Raw genomic sequence first — 18,300 nt, forward strand, 5'->3', positions numbered from 1 at the left:
CAGGTGTCGCTGTGGTTCTCTCTAGGGGTTATGTGTACTTCCTGTTACGAGTGTACGGACGTTCATGTTGGCTGCTAATAAACGCCTGGCATACAGTTACAGCGGACTGATTATTATAAGCAAACCTACAACCTGTAAAAGTTTCAGTCACCGGCGACATTTTTTCATCAGCAGAACGTTGACCGTCACCACAATGAACCGAATTTGATGACGTCACAAAAGTCAGATCGAAGCATAACCAATCAAAATCTTGACTTTGATCTCTGAAAATCCTCAAATAGCCGTTAGTTCGCAGTGTTCCTCACAGCAATCAGTTGCGATTAGTTCACATTTGCTCCGTGTTTTTAAACGGTTTGCTAAAGCGATTTAAACTCTTTTTCAAGGACATTTTAAAAGTTCTATACCAATCAGCTAAAGTTTGACAGCTGTACCGACCAGTTTCCTCCAGTCTATTAAAGCAGACTGTTTTCAAAAAATGGATAGAGGCGGCTCACAAAACCTTGACGATGGTGAACAAAACCATGTTGGTGTAGGGCTAGCAGTCGATGAGCTGGTTTTGGAATGGCTGCAACAGAGAAATCTTATAGCAGTTCACATGATGTTCCCCTGGCTTGAAATCGATCAGTTGCTTGGTGTAGTTGATAATCAACTGCCACAACAAGAGGAGGCAGTTGATGTTCCAGTAGGAGGCATCGAAATAAATCCTCCCCAGGAAATAGCAGGACCCTGGGAAAATAATAGAGCAGAGATGGGAGTAGCCGATAACATTGAAAGAAATCTACCCCAACAAATAGAACGACCCTTGGTCATTAATGGAGCAGAGATGGGAGTAGGAGATAACAGAGAAAGAAATCCACCCCAACAAATAGAACAACCATTGGTCATTCATTTAGCAGAGATGGGAGCAGGAGATTACAGAGAAAGAAATCCACCTCTAGAAATAGAACGACCCTTGTACAATAATGGAGCAGAAGAAGATCCAATGGACGAAATGAGGTGGTGGTGGGAAGATGAGGGATCTGAGAGCGACACTGAAAGTGTTCCTGATAGTGACACAGATGACAGTGATGACGATGGAGACAATGGCCAGGATGCTCCTGTGCTATTGCCCCCCAACCCAGTACCAGGCGGTTCGAGGAGGAGACCAAGAGAGGAGGAGGAGGAGGAAGAAGAAGAAGATGGGAGAGCTAGAAAAATGTCTAAACACTGAATTTTGAGCTGAGCTGGACAGTCAGTGTTGCACCCATCTTTCAAAGCTACATGTGTCCTACATTGTGTTTCTTTCTGCAGAGGAGCTTGCATCTAATAAAAGCAGCAGGAACAAACACAGGAAACAAATAAAAAGGAAAAAGTGAAAAACTGTAAAGCAGAAAAGGAGGAAACAGAGACTCAACGAAGGAAGATAAATAACAGAAAGAAAAGAAGAAAATGTCATGCCTGTGTGAAGGCAGGCAGGCACCCAAGAGCAGGACTCACAGAGACAAACGTGGAGTCAAAACACCCGTCTTTATAGGGAGTTTGCCAATTGAACAGAAAACTAACTAAACTGGGGAAGCAACAGACAGGAAACCGGGCAAACAGAGTAGAATGAAGAATGACGCAACGACGAACAGGGGAAGACTCAGACACTAAATACAAGAGGTGAACAGGACTGAAAGGAAACAGCTGGGAGACACGGCTGACACTGATTACACAGACGAGACAGGGAGAGCACAAAACTGAACACACTGACATAAGACACAGACCTTCAAAATAAAACAGGAAATGCACAGACTGGACTCAGAGACACAGTAACAGACAGAGAACAGAAGGAACACATGGGCAGAAACTAAACAGAGGGAACACAGAACCCAATGTCCTACATGTAACATGCTCAGAGACTGAATCTTGGCTGGCCCCCTCTGACCCACGGACTTAGTTTCCTGCCACCAGGGACCTGTTTACTAGACTTCCCCTTTACCACCTGTGACCCAGTATGATTGTGCATACAAGTGGAAAGCAACATATGTGTCTCATATCACTGGTACCTTGTTAGATGGGGATGATTGTGGTCTCACTGGTCGCAGACATGGAGGGAGTGGTCCTATTGGTTGGCTCCCACATTAGGAAGGCGGGGTTGGGGCCTTCCTATCACCATTGTGCTAACGTAATTATACAATAGCATTTACAACACCACCATCTTCAAATAGAAAAACACATTATGGAATGCTATCAGTTGTGTATTGGCCTCCCCAAACCCTGGACCTCAACATTAGTGAATAGTAGGATCATCTTGACAGAGAAGGGAAGGAAAGGCAGCCAACATCCAAAGAAGAGCTTTGAATGCATGTCTTTATCCTGTCTTCCTTCTCACCCCAACCGGTCGCAGCAGATGACCGCCCCTCCCTGAGCCTGGTTCTGCCAGAGGTTTCTTCCTGTTAAAAGGGAGTTTTTCCTTCCCGCTGTCGCCAAAGTGCTTGCTCATAGGGGATCATATGATTGTTGGGTTTTTCTCTGTATCTATTATTCTACGATCTACTGTACAATATAAAGTGCTGTGAGGCGACTGTTGTTGTGATTTGGTGCAATATAAATAAAATTGAATTGAATTGAATTGAATTGAATTGAATTGAATTGAATTGAATTGAATGTCCTTCAAGAAGCCTGGAGAACTTTTCCTGAAGACTACTTTCGCTATAATAAAAACAAAATTTCAGAATTAAAGCAAAGGCAATGACTAGTTTGGGTGTTGTAGTCCTTTAATAATCAAGGAAAAGTAGTAAATCCACAATTTTAAAAAATGCTTTTATTATAAATAATCCTGGTGTGGATTACACACAAACCAATGTTTTACAGGCAGAACATTGCTCATCTGAGTTTTTACAGACCCAGAGTGAAATTCACACAAGTTCAGCTTTCATCACCTGATGAATGCACCACTGAAGCAGACCCACTCTGCTCTGTCTTTGAAGATTCACCATGAGAAATTGGCATTCCTTGCTCTAACTGTCCACAATATGAAAGTCACAGGAAAAACCGACATGTCTTTTTTTTTTTATGTTTGTTTGTTTGTTTTAACCCACTGTGGTGCCACTTAAAATCCCTGTGTTTGAACAGTACACTTCAATTCTGCTTTAACAGCAATCGTTGATGTGCAGGGAAACATCAGGGTTAGCAAACTCACAACGCGAGTCTTCTTTCTCTGGGCCACATGTGTAATATTTATGTTTTTGTCCATCGAGCCACTCCATAGAGCTTCACCGCAAGTCATGTTTAATTGCAGCAGAGAATAAACACCAGCCTCCCGACCAGCTGCAAAACAGAAACATAAACACGTGGACAAAATGCATAAATTTGCTGTAATGTAAGTTAATAAAGTAAGTTACATACCGCAAAAGCCTATAGCTCCTCCAGTCACACAACCACTGTACACAGCGTTCTTCCAGTCAGATATGCCTCTGTGCTGTAAGTGAAAGACAGTTATTACAAAACACTTTCAGTTATCACACAGAAAGTGTTTTGTTTTTCATCTGCATGGCAGGAGGTAGTAATGGCAGATAATCAATTAATCATTAATCAGCATATATCTGTAACAGTATTCTCATATAAATTACCATCACTTTGTTCAGTACTTCTAACGATTTGTTAACCTATCCTTTAACCACTTCTGCAAACAGCCTGTGCCTGACTTTATCATAATACATTACATGGTGACAATTGAACAAAGCATATAATTACAAAACCAGGTAGCAGTGGGAATGTGAGCATGATTTTGGAAGAAATCATAGAATTCTAGGAAAAAAGGGTTGAAAAATGTTTCTGTCTTCCTTCCAGCTGTGTCCATTTGTTGGTGACAAATGTTGCTGGATAGTGATGTGGACATAAGCATACCTAACTGAGTGTGTGAGGCAACATTTCCAGCAATGCTTGCAGTTGTAAAAATACTATATGCAATGCTAGATGAATATTATAACTGTTACTGTTTTAGGAGCAATAGATTATTATTTTTACTCCTGTTTTTTGCTTCCTGATTAAAACTAAATAAAGAAAATGTTGGACTTTGATTTGTGGGGAATATATTGTAGTGTTATGGCTAAATATCTATGTTAACGTCCATCCCCCTTAAAAAAAACAAGCAAAATGCTTTCATTTTGTCTGTCTATGCTTTAAGAACTGCAATAGTCCAAGGACGGGGGTGCCTACTGGGGTCAGCGGGGGAGCTGGCCCTAGGGAGGGGCATCCTCCCCTCCCTCCTTTTCCTCCCCATCCCCGGCTACCTCCCTCTTCCCGCTCCACCACACTCACCCACACAGGTAGGGCCTTGGGGTGCGGGTGTGTCACCAGGGTGCAGGGGAGACATTCCTCCCCCCCTCTGTCCCCTTCTGGCCACCTGTGCCTCAATTTTATCTCACAACTTAGACATCCACATTACTTACACTCTCATAACACACACATATATATAGGGCCTTGAGGGTGGGCACGTTAACGGCGTCCAGTGGACGGTCTGTGTACTCAAACCTACCTCTGGCGCCGGTGCCCACCTCTCAATTTTTAATCCATGTAGACCTTGAGGGTTCTCGGGAGGGGCCGTGCTAACACCTGCTGCTCTCTGGCAGCAGCACCATGCTCTCCCTTGTTTTAAATGCACTTTAGAACAACACGCAGCAACACTACACATGAGCGGGAGGAGGGAGGTATGGGGTCTTCACACACCCCCGTTCTCTGCTAGCTATCGGGGCGGGGGGGCTGGGAGGAGATGTTGGCTGTCCGATTGGCCTCCCTGCTGCTGCGGAGCCTGGGACGGTCTGCTTGCCTCCACCTCGGGGGGAAGGGTAACATCTCTTGGGTCTGGGTTCTGTTTTCCCCTCTGGGGGCGAGGGTACCTGGACCCGGGGTATAGAGTATGTTTGGGGAGTGTGATTGTGTGTACATGTCCATTTATGTCAATCCTTACGTTGGGTGAGTGCTGAGTGTTTGTATATGTGTGCATGAGGGTGGGAATGCATGTTTGTGTCTGTGTGTGCCTGTTTGTCTGTGTCTATATGTCAGGTCGGGTCTTAGACTCCACCTCTCTGGGAACTCCCAGGCCCTCCAAGGCCTATCTCCCCTCACCACACTCCCTGCCGGTGACTGATGCCCTCAGGGGTCGGTACATTGGTGGTTCTTGGTGTCCGGGGCTGGGCGCTCAGGTATGTACCAGCTCATTTCCCCCCCCCCTTTCTCACTGTCCCTCTCCCCTTCTGTTTTTCTTTTCCTTCCTTTCTTTCTCCCTTTCCTATCCCTCACTCATGTCTGTCCCATCTGTAACAACTGAAAATAAAATAAAATAAATAATAAAAACAAAGGTCGATCAAATGGACCAATACGGCAATGCCACGATGATCCATTTGGCAAAATAAATCCATTGGGTATCCTTGTTGGTCTTCAGACAACAATTCTGACGGCTAAACAACCAAATGGGACAGGCAAAAAAAAGAAAAAAGAAAAAAAAGAACTGCAATAGTCGTGTATTCCTAGAATATGAGTATAATATTTTAACTAGGGGCAGCACGCCCATACGGTAAAAGAATACATTTTTCCTGGCCAAAATATATTTCAAATATATGGTAAATATATGTTGTATTTGTGATGCTCAAAAAAAGATATTTTTGAAATTGAAAATATCTTTTTTCAAAACAAAATGCATTTCAAAAGATATTTCAGAGTGAAGAAAACACATTTCCAACCTTACAGTAGAATGTATATCAAAGTATCCTTTATTTAAAATGTATTTAGTGCAACAATGATGATGATGATAATAATAATACTAAAAGTAACAACATGTTTTATGTTCATCTGCAAAACAGTTGGATTAAAAAAAACAGAGTCAAAGGTTTAGCAAGAATTAGACAGTTTATTTATTTGCTTACAGTATTTCACATTACACAATATCTCACTATAATGCAGCGTTCACTTGACTTTGAAATTATCTGTCAGTGTTACAGTAAACAAGATACAACAACTGCTATGTACACTTTAGTTTTTGACAATATATACAATATAGTACTTAAAGGAACACACTCCACTTTTTTTGGAAATAGGCTCATTCTCCATCTCCCTCAGAGTTAAAAATGCAGCGTCTTCTTTCTAGATCCGTACGTTAATAGGGCTCTGGAGCGTGATCTTACCGGATGGGGCGTGGCCAGGATTTTTGGTTGAGGCGCCATATTAGCAGGCCAAACAAATGCTTGCTGTGTGGTCGGTTGTAATGTTAGATTGCACTACCAGCAAAGGAATAAGCTTGAAAACGGGCTCTCTTTTCATTGTTTCCTCACCTGGAAGCATCATGAGGGAGCTTATGTGTTGGATGTTACCAAAAGAAGGCGTCTAGCCTGGATAGCGGCTGTGAGACGAGCTGATATTCAGTTCTCTACCATCCACAGATATCTGTTGGTGTGCTTCAGTATTTTCATTCTGGTAAGTTACTCTTTTTATTTTCAATGCGCTCTGAGGTCATAGCAAATTAGAACAAACATGAAGAACTACCTTTATTTATAAAGTTGCTCATTATTTGGCATTATTGCAGCAAACCAGCCTATGAAATGAATGACTGGGTTCCAACACTACACATGGGGCACTACGAAATCTTTGTACATGCTACATACATACTATATGCTAACACCATGCCAATCAGATTACTTCTTCCATGTGAGGGTGAAAAGGTGACCCTCCTGGATAAGATGGCAAAGGTTTGCTGCGTTTTGGTGAACATGTGCCCCAGTGTGTTAGTAAAACCAGGGGAAATGCTCTTGTTAAATACTCCTAAAAGTCTTGTGCTGTATATGCAGTGATACATTTTCAAAAGAGACAGTAAATTACAGAATGCTAGCAGTGGGTGATATTATATAAATGCTGTCATCATTTTATGTGAACATTTTGTCATTTGTAAACTATACATGACACTGATTCTACATTGTAACTGATGTGATGTTCTATAAACTGGTTTTAATTAAAAATAGGTAAACACCTGATTTTTTTCTTTATTCAACTTTTGAACAGTGGTAATTAGTAAGTACATAATCAGTAAATGCAAATTATTTACAGGCCCCCCTAAATTAAAACATTATGGGCTATTCAGAACAGAACTATGCTTGGAAAAATATTTTCCCATCAGTTGATCCAACTCCTCCACAGTAGCAGGTGGAATTTTTCTGTTTTGAGGATGGCTTCTTTTACCTGTCACTACAGATGGTCTGTTTATGTTTTGATTGAGAGAGCCTTTTTTTGGGCAGCTGAAGAGGAGAAGTCTATCTTATGGCCAACCTCTGGCTGTATCTTGGTCATATTACCCAGCAAAACCCAGTATGCAGGTTCATCTGTAACAGTCCTTGTGCCACAGATCCTCACTGTTGCTTCTACTTTAAACAGAAGAGCAGGGACATGGGTGCAGCTCTCCGCGACTCCAGCCATACAGCTGCAGTGGGCGGCTTCAACCTTCCCTGTGATGCTCACAATGACCCATGGCTGAAATGCCGGTTGATTCAGTCTTTGAGAGTGCAGTACCTGAAACACACACAGGCAAAGTTCAAGACACGAACTTTAATAAGCCAAGGCCGACACAAATGTGTTGTGTCTACGTTCAAATACATTAATCATAAATGTAACAAATAAAGTGTTTTTATGTATCCATCTACAGAAAGCTGCATGTTATATTTTAAATCTGCATGTTTCTTTTTAGAAACCTATCAGCAAAAGACTCAAGTATGTAATGCAAGGATGTAATCACTTTCAAAAGTGAGAAAGCATAAAGTTCGACTTTAAGTGACAATTGTGGACACCTAATATGATAAGGAGATTCTGCAGGTCATGCAGGCATTTTTCTTAAGTCTAGATTTTGTGAAGGAAAGGCTTTTTAATTACAGCATTAGAGCCAAGTCATGCTTAGACAATAGAAACTGAAAGTTGTTATGGCAGAGAGGGAAAACGAACCTTAGGTGAGTGTGAGGGTGTGGATCAGCTGAGGCAGAGTGTATATAAAGGCTGAGCCCTTCAACTTAGCTGCTGCTCGAGCATCATTTACGTTTCCACGTTTGAAGACTTGAAGTGAAAACGTCATCACAAGGTAGGAAGCTGATAAAGAACTGAAAAGTCATTTTTCCCCAGTGTGTGTGTTTTCTAATGGACTATTTTGAATTCTTTCAGACTACAACCAACATGGATATAACTATTAACATGCTGGGTGAGTCCCACACTCTGACCGTGAACCCAGAGGACACAGTTGGCTCTCTGAAAATAAAAATCCAGGAGAAATTGGAAGTCGACCCTCAGACGCAGAAACTGGATTTTCTGAACGGTCATCCCAACGACGACTCCAAACCCATCAGCTACTACGGCTTACAGCACTGCTCCCGGGTGTCCCTGCTGGTCACCGAGCCTCCTCCACCTGCTCCCATCCAGGTGTTCCTCAGAAATGAAAAGGGACAGATGAGCACCTACGACATCCAACCCGGCGAGACTGTGAGCAACTTCAAGAACAGAGTCGAGAAAAGAGAGGGGGTGCCAGCGAGCCAGCAGAGGCTCATTCACCAAGGCCGGGAGATGCAGGGTGGCAAACTGGAGGACTACAACGTCAGAAACCACAGCACCATCTACATGACTTTGCACCTGAGAGGAGGCTGAGGACACTTTAAAATGGTTCAGAAAACCCATGTATGTTATTTAATATTATAAACTTGACTTAACTCATTTATCATATTTATTAGTGCTTTTATTTTGGAAAAACAAGAACATTCCCATAGACCGTACAATATGGGTTCATTAACCAGTTTGCAAATCTGTGTTTTCTTTTGGCACAACAGATAAGTAACTCATACAAATCAACACGTTGGTGATTCTGTCATGACAAATACATGTTAACTGTACTTATTACAAAGCATAAAGCTAACAACAGGAGCCTACGTCTCTTCACATTTCCTCTGCCTGTGTCAGCTCAGGAAGGTGGGGCTGTCATTCTCAATGTTTATGAGTCATATAAAGTAATAGTTTATTAGATCTTACACTGTTAAGATATAAATTTCAAGTCAAGTATTTAAAATGTTACAGCAACATGTGGTAATGGTTTCAGTCCACTTTAAATTTAATCACAAGCGCTTGTGTATGTGAAAATTAGTGACCAGATTAGGCACAGATTTATGGCAGTAAACGTAACAGTCTGTTGTATGATCTCAGTTTTAAGGCATTTACAAATATGCCAAAACTGTTTCCTGAAGATGTGTTTTCTCTAGAGACGTCTTGGTAGCATCATTTTCTCACAGATGCAAGGTAGGCATACCAAAATAAGGCGATCATGTTGGCAAACAGCACTCGGAACTGAAACCAGAAATGTACACAGAAACAGAAGGCGCGAAGAAATTAATTACATGTGGCGACAGAAAATAACTCATTCTCTGATGAAATGAAGTGAAATGTGTACCTGAACAGGGACAAAGTTGATGTTTATGAACTGGAAAGGGGTCCAAACTTTCCAGTTCATCTTCAAAGCGGTCCAATAACTTCTTCTCATCTTCTTTTCAAAATCAGTCCATCCTTTAGCCTAAGGGACAGTGGTTACAGTCATATTACATGCTTATATATAAAATCTTTATATCGTGGACATGATAATTAATACTATGGTAAATGTCCAGGTTGAATCGGGTACTTTGCCAGGTTCTTGGTGTCAGATGAGCATGAAAATGAGTTCACTGTACTCAAATGGCCTCCACAATCAGCAGATCTCAATCGAATTGAGCACCTATGGGATGCAGTGGAATTGGAGACATGCAACCAACAAATCTGCAGAATCTGTGCGATGCCATCATGTCACTACAGACAAAAATCTCTGAGGAATGTCTCCGGCACCTTCTGTGCCATTAAAAAAAAATCAAGACAGTTCTGAAGACAAAAGTAGATCCAGCTCAATAGTAGCAAGGTGTCCCTAATAAATTGGCCAATGAGTGTACATCATAGTGCCAGTCCAATGTTAGGACATATGTATGGCATTAAAGCTTGTTAAGATACTGGCAATGGTGTGTATAATGAACAACAAAAAATTGTTGTTCATTGAACCACAACAACTACGCTTAAACACCATTCCAGTGCAATGAAAAAGCAAAACTGGACTCCTAAGTTGTGTGAGCTGTTTTGATAAATTAAGAAATAATTAAATGAGGTGAGGGCCTCTGCTGCCTCAGTTTTGACATGACTTTTTTTTGCATTAGAGAGCAGGTGTCCCTCTATACTGAGCTAATTTGAAAGCAATGGTGTCTGAGATGACCCACCTCCAGGATGTTCATTACAAAGTAGAAAAGGAGCAGAAAGCCCGGGGCAAAAATAAGCCGGTCTAGCAGCAGACGTTTGACTACACAAAACCGATCTGTGGTGGGAATCCATACTTCCATCAGCTGGTAAAACAAGTGGCTCACGGGTCCTGTAATAAGCAACCTGAAACACACAACAAGGGCAAATATGAATAGCAGAAGAACATCTAAATGTTATCACATAACTGTGTTATCACAGACACCAATAACATTGGACAGTGTTCGATTAGTTTTATCAGAGTCTAACTGGAACAACATCACAATCACAGACCTGCAGCCTTAAAACAAGTCAGTGCTCAGTCTGCTTTCTTTACTGGATCTCACCCATAAATGGCGTAGCGTGCAGCTCCAGCTGCATCGATATTACTGACAGGAGCTCCCTTCTGGGCTTTTTTTCTCGCCTCCACAAACTGAGACAGAAGGTTTCCTAAAGCAGAGAGGATGCCACTGAAAATACAAAGGACACACACACACACACACACACACACACACACACACACACACACAACTGTCAATAAGTATCAATAGTCCACTTGCAAAAGACTTAGTGGGGGAGGTTTTCAGGACAGATGCTGATTGGCTAAAAGCAGTGCTGTGACAAAATGAGTGTGCGTTCAATGCAAACAAAGTCTTAAAGAACCTGAAGACGAGCAGGAAACAAAACACTGATAAAAACACTTTTCTTAGTTACAGTGTAATAAACGTCCCAAGAAACCTGACTACAGTACAGTGGTTTGGCTGTCAGTAAATGGGAGCTTCTAACTTGCAACACTGTCAAAGTGCAGAAACGCGACGTGTACTGACCTGGTTACAGATTTAGTCAGGATGGGGTATTTCTTCAGGAGGACCAGGTACTGCTGGAGTAACCTGAAATGTACGGAGGAGTCCCGCACGGAGCGGCTCTGCACGGGCATTCTCAGTTTTCTACCTGTGTGAATATTACTACCACTACCGCCTCTCTTCCTGTCGACGTCATTGCGTCACTGGTGGCGCCATGCATTGACGTCTACATCCGAAACAGTTCGGAAACGAGCATGAAAAAGAAAGAAAAGAAAAAAAAATTCACCTTAATTTCACCATCCACCATTAAGCAATAATTTTGAGTAAAATGCAGTTGAAATACGTAAAATAAAATGTTTATTTAGTAAATAATTAATCACCCTTGGTATAAACTAAATATATATCAATCAAGTACATTTCATTCGACCAGATTTAATATTTTAAATTGCGTGTATGCTAGATGGGAAATGTACATGTAATTAAATTAGTTAAGGTCTGTATTTTTTTTTGGTGTATGCTGCATAAATGTTCCATAAACTTGAAGAACATAAAATAAAAGAAAGAAAGAAAAACTACCTTTTAACAGAAAGAAACCTTCAGCATAACCAGGCTCATAGAGGGACGGACATTAGCCGTGACTGGTTGGGCCCCGAGATTATTAATAACTGATTATTAAATGCAGAGTGGTGAATAAATACACAGCAAGGGAAACTATATACTTTCTTCTTCCTATGATTATTATTATTAGAAAGAAAATTATTAAATTAATCTGCAATGTGACCTCTTTTGGTCAGCACTAGTTAGCATGGGCCCCTCACAACAAGGTGATTGAGCATGAATCAAGAAATTTAAAAAATGTTTCTTCTTAAAAAAGTATTCAGTTTCCACAGCATATCTCAGTTTTCCAGTCTACAACCTTCACATGTGCCTTACAGATTTATAGATCGGAGTAGACCTATAAATGTACAACAGATATTATAAACATTTATCTCATATAATTTTTGGTTATATTAGACACAGCTAACCTGTAACAAGAACATTACAATGACTCTGACTACTTTATGTTAAAGTTTAAAAGCAGTTTGTTTTTTTAGCCTAGGTTAAACCCAAAAATGTATCCATCTAAGTATGAAAGCACAATGTTGATTTATAGTTGATGTATGCTACTTTATACTTCTACTTACACCCCATTTAGGAGAAAATAGTTTTAGTTGGTCCCTCAGATTATTTTTCAAGTTAATAGTTTACAAAACTATGAACTACTTTAAATTACTGTGAGAAAAAAAAAAAAAACTACCCTTATTCAACAGCAGACCCTAACAGAACTCAGTGTTACAGACGTCAGAGGTAGTCAACATGCCTGGCATTAAAACACTATATCTGCCTTTTGGAATCACTTTAATTAACCCAACATTTATGTAAAAAAGTAAGAACAAAAAAGGAACTTTATTGTTTAACCTAAAAAGAGCAATAGTGTACAAAACATATTTACAACATGGAAACTGTTATGTGCATACAAAGATATGCAGTTCAACAGTAAGCTTTAGCCAAAAGGCTTTCAAAAAAACTATACAGAAAAAGCTGCCAATACTAAGAAGATGCAAAAACAGGTTGCAGGAAAGCTTATGGGTGTTTTGGTCTGTAGTTGAACACATGCTAGAAAACTAGAATTCAAAGTGCTTTCCAGTCAATGGGAGACTTTCCAGATTTTTGTAGCAGCTCGTTGGCCTTTGAGAAGTGTCTGCACCCAAAAAACCCCCGATGAGCAGACAGGGGAGACGGATGAACAGCCTGCAAGACGTGGTGACGTTTCTATAAACACACAGAGAGAAAACTTAGTATGAAAACACATTATAAAGCTTAAGCTGAATGATCCTGAATTAAAAACAACTGACCCTGTCTATAGCAGCTCCTTTCTTCTGAGCATATGATCCCCACAGCATGAAGATGAGGCCCTCCAGGTTTTTGCTGAGCCACTGCACCACAACGTCAGTGAATGCCTCCCAGCCTCGGTCTTTGTGGGAGTTGGCCTGGTGCGCTCGGACAGTCAGCACAGCGTTGAGCAACAGCACTCCTGGTGAGCAAGGTCAAAAAAAAAAAAAAAAAAAGGAGGAGGAGAGCAGGTTTGTTGCAGCTCTCTTATTGTGGAACTATGATTAAACATTTAACAAAATGGGTTTTTTTGTTTTGTTTTTTTTCAAGTACCTTGTTGGGCCCATCCAGTCAGATCTCCATGTCCCGGGTGCTGGAAGCCTTTGATGTCAGAGCTCAGCTCTTTGAACATGTTCTCCAAGCTGGAAATGAAAAGGATCTGACTCAACAGCACTGATTTCAATTAACTCACAAATTTCCAACACAGGGAACAAGCAGGTATGAAAGTTATTCATTCACAGAAGAAGAAAGAAGAAATTGCATGAAGAAAGCCATTTATATGTGTTTTTCCCCCATCAGAGGTAGTGAAGGGCTTCAAACCTGGGGGGAGGAGGCACTGGTCTCTTCACACTGAAGCACAATCCATGAGCTTGGTTAGGACCGTGATATGGATCCTGGCCAAGGATCACCACTTTTACCTGGAATTGTAGACACACGTTTGGGTTAGGCGACTGTGACAGAGTAAAGGACACCTCAGATAATACATCACACAGGAAATTTTTTTTATGCAGTTGTCTGCTGGGGAGATGGCAGCGCAGAGAGGGTTGGCTCGGTCCTGCATAGTCCCCTAAACCCCATAGAGGAAGTGGGTGAGACGAGGACGTTAGCCAAACTAATGTCGATTATGGACAACACCTCACACCCCGTGCATAAGACTGTGGAGGCCCTGAGCAGCTTCTCGAGCAGCAGACTGTTCCTTCATCCCGACAACAGTCACACTGTACAGTATACACACAGAATAAATACCGTCTAAAAATACATGTGTATCATTATCACTCCCACTGCGCTTTATGTACATCTACAAATATAATAACAGCACAAAAAAAAAAACTGTAACAAGTGAATTTCCCCACTGTTGGATGAAACAAAGTCTATGTCTACGTCTAACAACCAGTGTCACTGAAGCTCAATCTGTACATGGCATCGATTGTCAGTTTACACACTTACATCTCGGATGTCACACATCTGTGTCCAGGTAAATACATGTTCAGCAGGTGGGTAAACTGTGTGGCGTTTCCTCTCTTCACAAACAAAACTCGTCAGCTGTGGGAGAGATGTGAAGTCACTATAACTGTTCAAAACAACAGAGACACAGTGTGCAGTATCCCGTCTCCTCCTCTTCTCACTTGTTTGAAGTACGGCTTTCCAAACTCAGCCGACAGCGCCTTCCTCCAGCTCTCCCCGAACCCTGGTGGTGTTTGAACGGAAGACAGTCTCTCCAGCGCCGCTTTCTTGTTGCGGGCGATCTTGTCCAGCTGCTCCGGGGACAGAGGGGCAGGGCGTGGGCTGCTCTGCTCCGTCTCCACCCCACAGCCCTTCTGCTTTTTCTGGATAATTTTAATGTATTGAGAAACACATAGAACTGGTGAGAAGCGGACAGCCGGGGGTCTAAACGGCTTCAGAAAGTGTCGACAGAGCGGTGGAATCATAGTCGCGCTGCGAGTGTCACGCTGAACACCAACAACACAGCGGTGGCTTTGAACGCAGCTTGGAGTACGCGAACGCGTCGCGGGAAACTACAAATCTCCCAGTGTCTGAAACGCTCATGACTCCACTGTAAGTTTTTTAAATACATGCCAACAAGCTAATATAAAACTTATAAGGTACATATTTAACTCTTAAAATTTAAACTGTTTTAAAAAAGAAATGACACTCACCGGCTCGTTTGCATCCTCCTCGGATTCAATTAACTCCGTAGAAGTCCTCTTCTTCGAAACTGGCGAAAAAAATGAGTTAATAGTCTTCTGTCCAATCATTTTGTCTAAAACACTGCGGTGGTAACCTGCTGTAAACCAAGAGAGTTAAAAAAAAATACCCGGAATGAGAATAAAACAGCAGTCTGCTGCTCCGAAACCCAAATCTCCCCAAGTGGGAATAACACATTTGGCGCCTAAACAGTGACGGCACAGAGATATGTTAATGAGCTGAGGGGTGTTCAAGACACACTACTGTTTGGCGTTTTATGTTGTTAAAAGTAAGCGTGCAGCACCTAGCATAAGGATAAGCGTCTATTTACATGAATAAAAAAAGTGTCTGTCTGACGCTTTTAGGGATTTTTTTGTTGTTGTTATTTAAGGTGTTTGTTGAACGAAACAAAACGTCCACGTAATGATGACCAGAAAGCCTCATATTTAAATCAGTTTTGAGTCATTTTTCATGCAAAATAACTGAGCATATTTTCTGCTGTTCTTCTTTCCGGTAAACTAAACATGCACTCACCGGCCACTTTGTTAGGTATACCGGGTCAACTGCCCATAATGCAGGTCGGCCAGTTGCGTCACATAATAGAATTTTAGTGCATTTAGAAATGCAGACATAGCGAGGAAGACCTGTTGAAGTCCAAACTGAGCACCATAGTGGGGGAAAGGTGAACGTGGCATGGTTTTTGGTGACAGACAGGCTGTTCTGAGTATTTCAGAAACTGCTGGTTTGCTGGGATTTGACCACACACCCATCTTTAGTGTTTACAGAGGATGGTCTGAAGAAAAGAAAAATATCCAGTGAGCAGAAGCTCAGTGGACGAGAATGCCTTGTTGATGTCAGAAGACAATGACCAGACTACTTCCAGCTCATAGGAAGGCTACAGGAAGTCAAATAAACACTTGCTCACAACAGCTGAAGCTTGACGCAAAAGGGCTACAGCAAGCGAGGATGCAGTGGCCACCAAAATTGGATAAAGATCATTAGAACATTAGAAAAACGCTGCCTGGTCTGATAAGTCTGGATTTCTGCTGCAACATTCAGATGGTAGGGTCAGAATATGGAGTAAAGAGCATGAAAGCAATGATCAGTCCTGCTTTGTATCAAAGGTCCAGGCTGCAGGTGGTGTAATGCTGTGGAGGATATTTTCTTAGTACACTCACAGGCACACTTACTACTAACTGAGCATTGTTTAAACCCCACAGCTTTGCTGACCATGTCTGTCCCAACAGTGAATCTATCTTCTGATGCCTGGTTCAAGCAGGATAACACACCATGCCACAAAACTAAGATAATCTCAAACTGGTTTCTTGAACATGCCAATGAGTTCACTGTACTCAAATGGTCTCTACAGTCATCAGATTTGAATCTAGTAGAGCACGTTTGGAATGTGTTGGAACAGGAGATTCATATCATGGATGTGCACCAGACTGCAGCAACTGTGTGATGCTGTCGTGTTAATATGGACCAACATCTTTGAGGAATGCTAATGTTTCCTCTTTCCATCACTCAGGTATTAAAAATCCACCAATGGAAAAGTTTGTGATTCAGGATCGGAACAAACGTCGCTGCACCAGTGACACTCCAGCAGGAAGTCCGAGAAAAAAGATTAAACAGGAAAGAGACGAGAAAATAAAGGAGGAAGACTCTGAAGATGATGAGGATGCAGCCTTTGCAGAGTTCTCCAATCCTGTTCCCTGGCAAAAAATAGAAGCAGAGGGACTAGACTGTGATTATGCACTGCTTTTCTCTAAAGAGGAGGCAGACTGCCTTTTTACACAGCTGGAGGAGGAGGTGGTGTATGCAACAGGTACATCAACCCTGTTTTCTTTAAAGTTATGAGCAGAAGTTGCAGTGCATTTTAACTGTTGCGCTTGTTCCAGGTGAAGAGTCAAAGGTCCAGGTGTATGGAAAGGTGTACAACATACCGAGAAAGCAGGCCACGTATGGAGACGCAGGCCTAACGTACACTTATTCTGGGGTGAGGCGTATAGCCTGCCCATGGACTCCAACTTTGGAATACATTCGAGACACTGTCACTAAAACAACAGGACAGACATTCAACTTTGTCTTGGTCAACAGGTGAGAAATGACTGATGCAAGCTGTAAATGTCACAGTTTTGAGATTTGGAGGTTTTACTGATCAACACACTTTTCTCCATCAGGTACAAAGATGGGCAAGATCACATGGGCGAGCACCGTGACGACGAGAAGGAGCTGGACCCCGGCTGTCCCATCGCGTCGGTCTCTCTGGGAGCAGCGCGGGACTTCTTCTTCAAACACAGAGACTCGCGAGGAAAGCAGAGCCGCCGACAAATTGAACCTGTGAAGCTGGAGCTCGCTCACGGAAGCCTGCTCCTCATGAACCCGCCGACCAACACCTTCTGGTACCACAGCCTCCCTGTCCGCAAGAAGATCCTCCTGCCTCGCATTAACCTCACATTCAGGCGCATTCTGCTGGACAGCAAGCGTGAGACCAAGGCAAAGCCGGGTGTAAGTTAGGGACATGGCCATGTGCACAGCCACTAACAGCACAGCTCCAATTTAAGCAACTTGACACTCTGGAGGAAGACTGTCTTAATTTTTTTCAGTGAATCAGCATTTAACTTTGCTCAACTCATATTCATGTTTCTGTTCGAAAAGAAGGCAAAGACTTCAGATCAATAAATGTAAACAGTTGACTTGTGAGCTTGTTAGTTCTCATTGATTGGACTGCTGCTGCTGTACTCTAGCAGCTCTGGAAAGTAAAAGGTCGCTGGGTTGCATTTAAAGGAAAGGCATGTAAACAATGAAAATGTACTTCTTAGTGGATTGTCAGGTTGGTCCAAATGTAGACTGCTTTAATCAGACTTCTCTTTAATGGGCTTAAATGGGTATGAGAGGAGGGTGCATGACTTCAGCATCAGTTTGTTCCCTGGATATGGAAATATTTGTTGATACAGGAGCTTTTATGTTCCAGAGTTGTCAGATTCCAAGGTTATATACACTCGCCAATTTATTAGGTTGGACCCCTTTTACCTTCAGAGTAGTCCCCAGGTATTTTGGTCCATGTTAGCATCCTATAGTTGTTTTAGATTCATGATGCAAATTTTCTGTTTGCCCCCACATCCCAAAGGTGCTCTATTAGATTGCTGCCACAATCATTAGATGGCAAATTTTGGTAAGACTATACCAATTGTAGCCTCAATTTTCTATTGTTAGCTGAAAGGACTAGCACCCAGTGTGGTCTCCTGCTGCTGTAGCCCATCTGCTTTGCAGTTCCAGCATTCAGAGATGCTCTTCTGCATGCCTTGGTTGTAACAAGTGGTTGAGTTACGGTTGCTTTCAGATCAGCTGGAGGCAGTCTGGACAGTCT

General features: G+C 42.0%; 4 protein-coding genes across 6 annotated transcripts; 2 read left to right on the forward strand and 2 right to left on the reverse strand.

The window, feature by feature from the left end:
* Window positions 1-5,928: 5,928 nt before the first annotated feature.
* On the forward strand, window positions 5,929-8,643 carry LOC308404137 (polyubiquitin-like). 2 transcript variants are annotated; one of them, XM_080894030.1, is made up of 2 exons: window positions 5,929-6,435; window positions 8,161-8,643. In XM_080894030.1, exon 2 carries the CDS (start codon window positions 8,173-8,175, stop codon window positions 8,635-8,637), a length of 465 nt encoding a protein of 154 aa, XP_080750156.1. In that variant the 5' UTR covers window positions 5,929-6,435; window positions 8,161-8,172; the 3' UTR covers window positions 8,638-8,643. The 2 variants fall into 2 exon arrangements, with proteins under 2 accessions (XP_080750156.1, XP_080750157.1); XM_080894031.1 differs by lacking the exon at window positions 5,929-6,435 and adding an exon at window positions 7,506-8,080.
* A 60-nt stretch (window positions 8,644-8,703) lies between these two features.
* Window positions 8,704-11,284, reverse strand: pxmp2 (peroxisomal membrane protein 2). The gene is made up of 5 exons (XM_080894029.1): window positions 11,118-11,284; window positions 10,638-10,760; window positions 10,275-10,437; window positions 9,431-9,550; window positions 8,704-9,327 (listed from the first exon to the last, which is right to left on the reverse strand). The coding sequence occupies exons 1-5, from the start codon at window positions 11,225-11,227 to the stop codon at window positions 9,259-9,261; spliced, it is 585 nt and encodes a 194-aa protein (XP_080750155.1). The 5' UTR covers window positions 11,228-11,284; the 3' UTR covers window positions 8,704-9,258.
* A 1,222-nt stretch (window positions 11,285-12,506) lies between these two features.
* Window positions 12,507-15,136, reverse strand: unga (uracil DNA glycosylase a). 2 transcript variants are annotated; one of them, XM_080893733.1, is made up of 7 exons: window positions 14,903-15,136; window positions 14,372-14,572; window positions 14,193-14,288; window positions 13,566-13,663; window positions 13,299-13,387; window positions 12,989-13,167; window positions 12,507-12,905 (listed from the first exon to the last, which is right to left on the reverse strand). In XM_080893733.1, the coding sequence occupies exons 1-7, from the start codon at window positions 14,999-15,001 to the stop codon at window positions 12,765-12,767; spliced, it is 903 nt and encodes a 300-aa protein (XP_080749859.1). In that variant the 5' UTR covers window positions 15,002-15,136; the 3' UTR covers window positions 12,507-12,764. The 2 variants fall into 2 exon arrangements, with proteins under 2 accessions (XP_080749859.1, XP_080749858.1); XM_080893732.1 differs by lacking the exon at window positions 14,903-15,136 and having other exon boundaries at window positions 14,372-14,798.
* On the forward strand, window positions 14,665-18,294 carry alkbh2 (alkB homolog 2, alpha-ketoglutarate dependent dioxygenase). The gene is made up of 4 exons (XM_080893734.1): window positions 14,665-14,801; window positions 16,459-16,755; window positions 16,829-17,027; window positions 17,111-18,294. The coding sequence occupies exons 2-4, from the start codon at window positions 16,476-16,478 to the stop codon at window positions 17,445-17,447; spliced, it is 816 nt and encodes a 271-aa protein (XP_080749860.1). The 5' UTR covers window positions 14,665-14,801; window positions 16,459-16,475; the 3' UTR covers window positions 17,448-18,294.
* Window positions 18,295-18,300: the final 6 nt, after the last annotated feature.

Source organism: Rhamphochromis sp. 'chilingali', assembly GCF_963969265.1.
Source record: "Rhamphochromis sp. 'chilingali' genome assembly, chromosome: 10".
NCBI lineage: Eukaryota > Metazoa > Chordata > Actinopteri > Cichliformes > Cichlidae > Rhamphochromis > Rhamphochromis sp. 'chilingali'.